The 8,827-nt window shown below is 37.8% G+C and overlaps 1 protein-coding gene across 7 annotated transcripts in view; it reads right to left on the bottom strand.

Annotated features, from left to right (window-relative positions):
* Nucleotides 1-6,548, bottom strand: part of ppp1r35 (protein phosphatase 1, regulatory subunit 35) — a 7,324-nt gene extending 776 nt beyond the window's left edge. The window contains exons 1-6 of one of the 7 annotated variants that reach the window (XM_016477978.1): nt 6,340-6,461; nt 5,195-5,448; nt 1,450-1,461; nt 1,338-1,416; nt 913-1,071; nt 707-840 (exon numbers count right to left, since the gene is read on the bottom strand). In XM_016477978.1, coding sequence (XP_016333464.1) covers nt 707-840; nt 913-1,071; nt 1,338-1,416; nt 1,450-1,461; nt 5,195-5,338 — 528 coding nt within the window. In that variant the 5' untranslated portion in view covers nt 5,339-5,448; nt 6,340-6,461. The other 6 variants (XM_016477974.1, XM_016477976.1, XM_016477977.1 and 3 more) reach the window with 6 other exon arrangements.
* Nucleotides 6,549-8,827: the final 2,279 nt, after the last annotated feature.

Raw genomic sequence — 8,827 nt, 5'->3', positions numbered from 1 at the left:
ACACACACACACAATGACACACACACACACCATAATCAACACAACAAACCTGCTTAAATAAATAAAATTATAAGAAATAAGAATATAAATATATAAATAAAAGAATAAAAAAATAAAAGATAAATAAACAATATATAACTTACAATAAGTGCAAACAAGAATAAGAGGACAAGTAAATTTTTTTCTGTTTTATGCATTTGATCTTTTAGTTGTGCTTCATTCTCTTATTTTGATTTTATTGTACAGAAAGAAATTAATAAAAATATTAAATATATTATAGAAGTATATATTAAAAATACACATATAGAGAAAGACAGATAAATACAATTATTATTATGATTATTATATAAATATATATATATAGAGATATATAGCGAGAAATAATTACAAATATAAAATAAATTATATAGATATATAATAAAAATGCATATTTAGAGAGATATATATATATACACACACACACATATAAAACACATATCTAGAGATATTTAAATATATGTGTGTGTTTCTGTAAAGCACTTAGAATAATTGATATTCTGATTATTATTAAATGTAATTAAAGATCGGCATCTTTTGCCACTGTTTCATCAGAGATATTGCTCAGATTTTAAATTCATTTTGTGGCTGAAACATCATATTAATACGGAAAAACACCGTTTTTAATACTGTATTACTGCTATTAACATGACACAAACACAGCTCTGACCTTATTGGTCAGTGTGGCGGTGGGCGGGGCCAGCGCTGGCCTATCCTGCAGTGCCTGGCTGATGAGCTGCTCGCGTGATAGGCTGACGCTGACTAAGGCCCGGTACAGGAGCTGAGAGCGAGGGACATTCAGGCCTGTGGAGAACGAGGCGAAACCATTGATTATCGGTTATCGGTGAACTGTGGATGTTTGCTGTGGCGTCTCACCCTCCGCTGCTCTGCTGCTGATGTGGCTCTTTGCGAGGCTTGAACTCCGGAGTTTCTCTTTCACGGCTTTCTCAGGATCAAACACCTGGCTCTCCACTTCCTCAAGCTCCGCCCTCAGCGCCAGGGTGGTGTTTAGCTCCGCCCCCTCCGTCACCAGAGCTGATTAACGAACACATGCAGACTCGTGTGACTGATTCATGACAGAACACGCAGATGTGAATCACCTCCAGATTAAACCTTATTTTCATAAATGATCTCACTTTACAGACACCTTTCAGGTTTACCTCCATTATTAGGAGCATCAAGACTGTTTATTGCATTGTGGAGTTACTTTCATGACACAATTAACTCCTAAACAGGGTTTTTGAAGGTAAATCAAAAATGTATTTTCCAGTGCAAACGTCTAAAGACTGAGCTTGTTGTACCGAGCTTGTCTGTGTGTCGAGGTTTGTGTGCTGTGGGTTGATTTCTGTGTTCTGGGATTGCTGTGATGACGGCTGGATCCCACTCCGAACGACCGCTGCGTTGCGGACGCTCATTAAAACACACCTGTAACACACAGCAACACATTAATGCATCTGACAGAGGCTTTATCCAAACTGACTTGCGTTGATTTGATCAGTTCACGCATTGCCTGGGAATCAGGCAAAGTTTGCTCTTTAAAGATATGAATTGGAAATTAAATCTACAGATGCAAACAGACAAAGTGCAATAAAAGAAACACCTAAATGTGTATTTTGGATGTTTTCTTTCCACTAGTTTGAAAAAAGACATAATATAGAAGCAAAACAGCATTGATACTAGTGCTCTCAAACGATTAATCGCGATTAATCACATGCAAAAACAGGTTTGTTTATATAATATGCAAATATAATATACACTCACATGCATGCATACATTTAAGAAAAATATGTTATGTTTATATATTAAATGCATTTATATATAATATAGCTTATAAGAATAGTGCCGTCAAACGATTAATCGAGATTAATCGCATCCACAATAAAAGTTTTTGTTTACATAATAATATATGTGTGTGTACTGTGTATATATAAACACACACACATACAGTATATATTTTGAAAATATTTACATGTATATGCATTTATATTCATATAATTTATACTATATATAAATACATTTAATATATAAACGTAACATATTTTTCTTAAATATATACATGCATGTGTGTTTGTATTTATATGTACATAATAAAAGTACACAGAACACACACATTTACTATGTAAACAAAAACTTTTATTTTGGATGCGATTAATTGTTGCCCAGCACTAATCAGTCCCTCCAGGATTTCGCGGGACCTTTTCTGATTTTTGCGGCCTAAATTGACTGATTTTGCTGCGGATTTTCTCAAAATTTGCAGCATTTCTTTTTGTTTTACAGTGAAAATATACCACGGACAACATTCTTCTAACTTTTCTGACTTCGAGAACCATTGTAGGGCTCCAGACTAACATTTGAGGACACCAGCACCAATAATAATAATAAATAATAATTCCTTACATTTATACAACAGAACTCTGCTTCTCACAAGATTTCACAGAGATGTTATGGATTCTGCGGTGAATTGGACTGCTTTCTTCACTATCTCCCAGCGCTGTGTATAACGGTGTCGCGTGATCGAGATCTGCGTAGCCCAAACGAGTAGCGTATTCGTAACGCGGCTTCGTTCCGCTTTCAGTTCGTTTGTCCAGTGTAGCTCTTGTAAATTTGGCCATGATGAGAACGCAAGGCTGTTCATTCCATTTTTGGAACTGAGAATCCTTTCTTTAACTGAATGCGCGTTGCGATGGCGTCACGGGACGCGTCTAACAGTGCGTTCCAGTGTTGCCAACTGCTTTCAATTGAAAGTAGCTAAAAACAACGCTGTAGAAAGATTCGTGGACGCTCTGACGTAGATCGAATGCTTATCTTGTATTTAAAGGGGTCGCAAAGCAAACACGCTTGTTGATCTTGTGCAGACTGACCACAAGGAGGGTAACGTTATAATAAGTTAATCTCATTAAATATTGTTGTGGACGAAGTATTAAGATCCTTTACCTCATAATGTATAAAGCACTAATACCACACTGTAAAAATACTCTGATACAAGTAAAAGTCCTGCATTGAAAATGTTACTTAAGTGAGTATAATCAGGTATAAACATTACTTAATGTAAGAATAATCAGGAAAATTGATTTAAAGGTTTAAAAGTGAACTGGGACTATTATACTATTATTTATTTTATCATTAGATTATTATTCCTATTATTAATTATTATTAACGTTAATGCACATTAATTAGTATTATTAACGTTAATGCACATCAGCAACTCACCAGGAACACCAACAATCTCAGACACCTTGGTCCACGCATAATTTTTTTTATTTATGTACCTGTACGCAAACAGGGACACGTCATAGATTATTGGGAAACCTGCCACAGCAATAATCAACCTCTGCTCCATTTTGCTTGGGAACTAATGCGGTCGGAACCAAAGTTTACAGGACTGCGTTCTCTGGAATCCTCTCAAGCGTTGGACTTCTATGTTCCGATTGGTTGCCGCCGAACCGCGTCATAGCTCATTACCATAAAGTTGACCTGATTTCAACTCTCCTCGATGCCCTCAACGTCCAAGTCGCGCCGCGCCGCTGCTCAACGCCGGCTCACATTGAAAATTAATGACTTCCGGCCACTTTAACGCTCTCGACGGCGACGGTATGAACGCACGGTAAGCCCAAAATCTGCGGCAATTACGAAAATTTGCGAGCTCTTGCGAAAATTGCGGAGTTTGCTTGATAAACTCAGCGATCGCAGAATCGCAAAATCCTGGGGGGACTGAAATATATGCATGTAAATGTGTTTATTTATTAGGGGTGCAACGGTTCTCGGTAAAAAATCGAACCGTACGGTTCTCCACACACGGTTCGGCATGCACTAGGACCGCGGTTCAACTTAAATCTGACAGTGCATTTGTAATATGGTTTGTTAGAGTTCGGCTAATGCATGTTTCTGTTGATGGATACAAAGTCTGGCTTCCCAATACATTACAACAAGAGCAATGAGAGAAAAAACAAACAATACGTGAACAAACCAGTCACTCTTTAATCAATGCGAGTGCTGTATGCTGGAATAACTGTCATGTATGCCGTCATCGCGTGTTGATAGCGCAGGTGAGACCTGAACAGCACACGTCGCTGTTTAAACTAAACTCATTTAAACCTTGCCAGTTTAAATATTAAAGATCCAGAAGACGTGAACTCGCGTGCGCAGTGAGAAGATCTGTGTGGTCGCTCATCCGAAGCGCGTGAACCCGCGTCTCAGACCGCGCGCAGATATTAAGCTCTCTGTGAAGTATTGTGTTTGAATGGACAAATTCACTCAAAAATTGTCAAAATGCCCGTCATGGTGAGTATCGCCGGCTGAACATACTGTATCAGTGCACTGGATCAGTAGTTTTTTCCCTAAACATAGCACATACCGAACCATACCGAAACCGAACCGTGAGTAAGTTGAACCGTTGCACCCCTAGTATTTATATAAAAAAAAATATACACAGTACTAGTGCTGGGCGGTATGACCAAAAATTTATATGCTGCCGCTCACTGCACAGAACAGACGCCGATAGAGGTGACACTTCTCTGGGAAAGTCAGACCTCGTGTTCGCGGGACAGCACTGGCGAAATCTTCCAACTGAACCATAGCTAAGGTTTATCCAAAAAAGTCGCTAGGTTTGTCAGTATGAATATTCTATGGGAAAAAGCCGCTAAAAGGGTCTGAAAGTTGCTAAATCTAGTGCTAAAGTCGCGCTCGTGTGTGTGAGACGCGGGAGCTGATGGCAGGGGGCGCTGGATATTTGTGGCGGTCAGTGTGGATATTGTGGATGAGTTCTTCTCTGTCATCACGTTCTATTAGTTCTACAGCTTCAGTTTCGGAACTTTCACGCTTAGTAACACATACAGCTGTTCCCTCACCACAGTGCAACAGTGAAAAGGGACCCGTTTCAAACAGTGTTGCGTTCCGAACGTTGTTTAAGCGACATACACAGGTATTGCGGTATTTTAAAAATTCATATCATAACAAAAATAAACACCGGTATTCGGTATGAACCGGTATACTGCCCAGCACTACACAGTACACACATATATTTTGTAAAGCTTCTATTTTGGATGCGATTAATCGCTTGACAGCACTAATTAATACACAAAACACCAGTTCGCAGACTTTCCAAAGCCACAGCATCATGTAGTGGACACACAGAGAGAGAGACAGGTGTGGACCGAACCTGGCGCTGGCGGCGGTCTGCTGGTCGTTCCGGGGTCAGAGGAACAGACAGGTCCAGATCGGGGCAGACCAGTTCTGCGGTCCGGACCAGATCGAGCCGCAGGGGTTCAGGAGCCACACGCACATCAGGCTCTGCTGACGTCATGAGTCCAGCGCTGTCCAATCACACAGAAGGTCTACTGCAAACCCTCAGTGACCAGTTACTGCAAACTACACATACACCGCTGAGCTTTGAGTGTCTTCCGCTCATCAAGGCTGAATTTATTTGATCAAAAACACAGGAAAAAAATTTAATTTTGTGAAATATTATTGCAATTTCTAATATTGGTTTCCTACTTTAATATACATTAAAATCTAATTTATTTCTGTGATCAAAGCTGTATTTTCAGCATCATTCCTGCAGTCTTCAGTATCACATGATCTTCAGAAATCATTCTAATATGCTGATTTATTATCAATGCTGAAACTGTTGCTGCTTCATATTGTTTTGGAAGCTGATACTTTTTTCAGGATTCTTTGATGAATACAAAGTTTAAAATAGAGCATTTATTCAAAATAGTATATTAAAATCAGCATATTATTATGATTTCTGAAGACTGCAGTAATGATGCTGAAAATACAGCTGCGCATCACAGAAATAAATTACAGTTTAAAGTACATTAACGGTTATTTAAAATTGCAATAATAATTCACAAAATTATTATTTTTTTATCAAATAGATAACTTACAGCCTTGATGAGCAGAAGAATCTTCTCTAAAAACCGATCCCAAACTTTTGAACGGCAGTGTACATAAATATAAATGTAATATACATATTACATTTGTATTTATATAACGTTACGTGTATTTTAAATTTAACTGCTGCTATATATAAACACATAAACAAACGCACACACACACACACACACACACACACACACACACACACACACACACACACACACACACCAAACAACTGCTTTTTAAAATAATTTACCATAGTAAAAGTGAGGTGCTCCAGAAAATACCACGAAACACGGTCAACAGTTTCTCTATATATTGTTTATCAGCTTTAGACGCAGCTTTCATACTCAGATGTTTAGTTTTAAATGACGTTAAATCGGTAGAATCTGGTTATTCCACATTAAACACACACTTTTAACTCACCTTTAACTTCAAAACATGACTTCAGCTGTTGCACGAAACAAAAACATTGCGTTTTCCGGCAAAACACACGAGAATAAATTCAGAAAATACCTAATTTGAGGAAAAATTAAACCCCATCTCAAACTCTCACCATCTCTGCCGCGCTCAGACGCACTTCCGGGTGGAGGTGACGTTGGTGCGCATGCGCACTCCGCGCTGACTGACAACGTTACACGCAACGTTCCACGCGTTACAAGATGATTACACAGACACTATATGTGTATTATACACCACACAAACATATTTAAATAACTCGACAGCACGTACTTACTTAAATATATACACACAAAGCAGATGAAACAGACTGTTCTATGGCCGGAGGTGAATTATGGAGGAAGAACACATGTAATTGAACAATAACAGCCAGAGTCAATAATTATATGTGTTTATTACATTTAGGAAACGTTGCTCCACATCTATGTTTAACAAAATATTACAGTAATAGTGAAAGAAACAGGCAGTTTGTTTATTATGTGACAAGCTGTTTGCTTTGGAAGCCCGTTTCCACCACAGAATAGAAATAAAAGTGTATTTCTACTGTATCTCACAATTCTGACTTCTTATAAACTCAAGATTAACAAAAAAAAAAAAAAAGAGATATAAACTCAGGATTTTTAACTTTGATTTCTAGCAATTCTGCGTTTATATTTAGCAATTTTTCCCTCTAAAAGTTAACGTTTTACAATTGTTTTTTTTCTGCCACAGAATTTTATTTTTGCATTACTCTCAGAATTGTGAGTTATAAAATCATAATTCTGAGAGTTAGGGATTCAGAGTTTATACCTCGCAATTCTGACGTTTTTCTAATTCTATATATCTGGAAATTCTGTTATTTTGTTTCTGTCAGAATTAAAAAAAAACGTAATTGCTACTTTTTATCTCACAATATTGACTTTTCTTCTCAGAATTGCAAGTATAGTGACATAACATCTCAAAATTCTGACTTTTTTTTTTTAGTAAACATTATATAAACTCGCAATTGAGATATAAAGTCTGAATTGAGATTTTTTTTTTTTAAGCAAAAACAGGCTTCCATGGTTTCCAGTCAAAGCAGTCAAAACTAATTCAAACTCAACTTAATTCAAACATACATATTCTCTGAGATGTCATCTTTATCTTGTTTTGAGGATGTTTGTGAAGTCAGCACACAGCTGGAGTAGTGAGAGATATTTATTAGAGCAGTCATTGACGCGTAACGCACTACAGATCAATCATTATTCAGCTAACAGAGAGGAAGAGCGAGTTAACTCAACTAAATCGTTTTTCTAATTCTATATATCTGGAAATTCTGTTATTTTGTTTCTGTCAGAATTAAAAAAAAACGTAATTGCTACTTTTTATCTCACAATATTGACTTTTCTTCTCAGAATTGCAAGTATAGTGACATAACATCTCAAAATTCTGACTTTTTTTTTTTAGTAAACATTATATAAACTCGCAATTGAGATATAAAGTCTGAATTGAGATTTTTTTTTTTTAAGCAAAAACAGGCTTCCATGGTTTCCAGTCAAAGCAGTCAAAACTAATTCAAACTCAACTTAATTCAAACATACATATTCTCTGAGATGTCATCTTTATCTTGTTTTGAGGATGTTTGTGAAGTCAGCACACAGCTGGAGTAGTGAGAGTTATTTATTAGAGCAGTCATTGACACGTAACGCACTACAGATCAATCATTATTCAGCTAACAGAGAGGAAGAGTGAGTTAACTCAACTAAATCCCAACCAGTCCTGGTTTAACCATGGCAACATAAAGAGACTCATTAACCTAGTTGTGTGAGCAGTGCTTTCACAAACACACACACACACACACACACACACTGGCAGTAATAAATATAGGCACTGTTTAGGGCGTCATCAACATTATTGAATAATTTCTTGATTAGTTGTTACTGCGTTTTAAGGCACTCATCGCTCAATACTGCACACGTTTAACCGTTCCATCCCTTTTCACGCTGAACTACATCTCCCATGATGCACTTGGCTCAGTCTCTGTCCCGGAGCGCTCGCAGGATGTAGTTTTCTCTCTCCAGCTCAGCGTTTCTCTCCGACAGCTCTTTGATCTGCTCTCTCAGCACCTCCACCTCCTCTCGAACCGCCAGCATCAGGTGAGACTTCACCAGGTCCTGCAGACACACACACATCTCATCAGAGCACGCATTCCTGGGGATTCGAACCCGGGACCCTGGTGTCGCGAGCGCTGCCATCTACTGCTTAAGCTGCACATTATATTGTGAATACACACACACACACACACACACACATTACAGCAGTCACACTCAAACACACTTTAACAGAAGTTAAACCGTCAAACGTATTTAAATTACTACTACAACAAAGACGATATCTGTATTCTCTGTGATTATTATTATTATTATTCTGAATGTTCTCACCATGGCTTGCTCTATCTTGTTGTCGATGGCGATCATGCTGCTGTTAGTTCCGCTGT

The sequence above is a fragment of the Sinocyclocheilus anshuiensis genome, unplaced genomic scaffold (genome assembly GCF_001515605.1).
Source record: "Sinocyclocheilus anshuiensis isolate Anshui unplaced genomic scaffold, SAMN03320099.WGS_v1.1 scaffold2678, whole genome shotgun sequence".
NCBI classification, from domain to species: Eukaryota; Metazoa; Chordata; class Actinopteri; order Cypriniformes; family Cyprinidae; genus Sinocyclocheilus; species Sinocyclocheilus anshuiensis.
The sequence above is the reverse complement of the archived record's forward strand: the minus strand, read 5'-3'. Positions and strand labels throughout refer to the sequence as shown.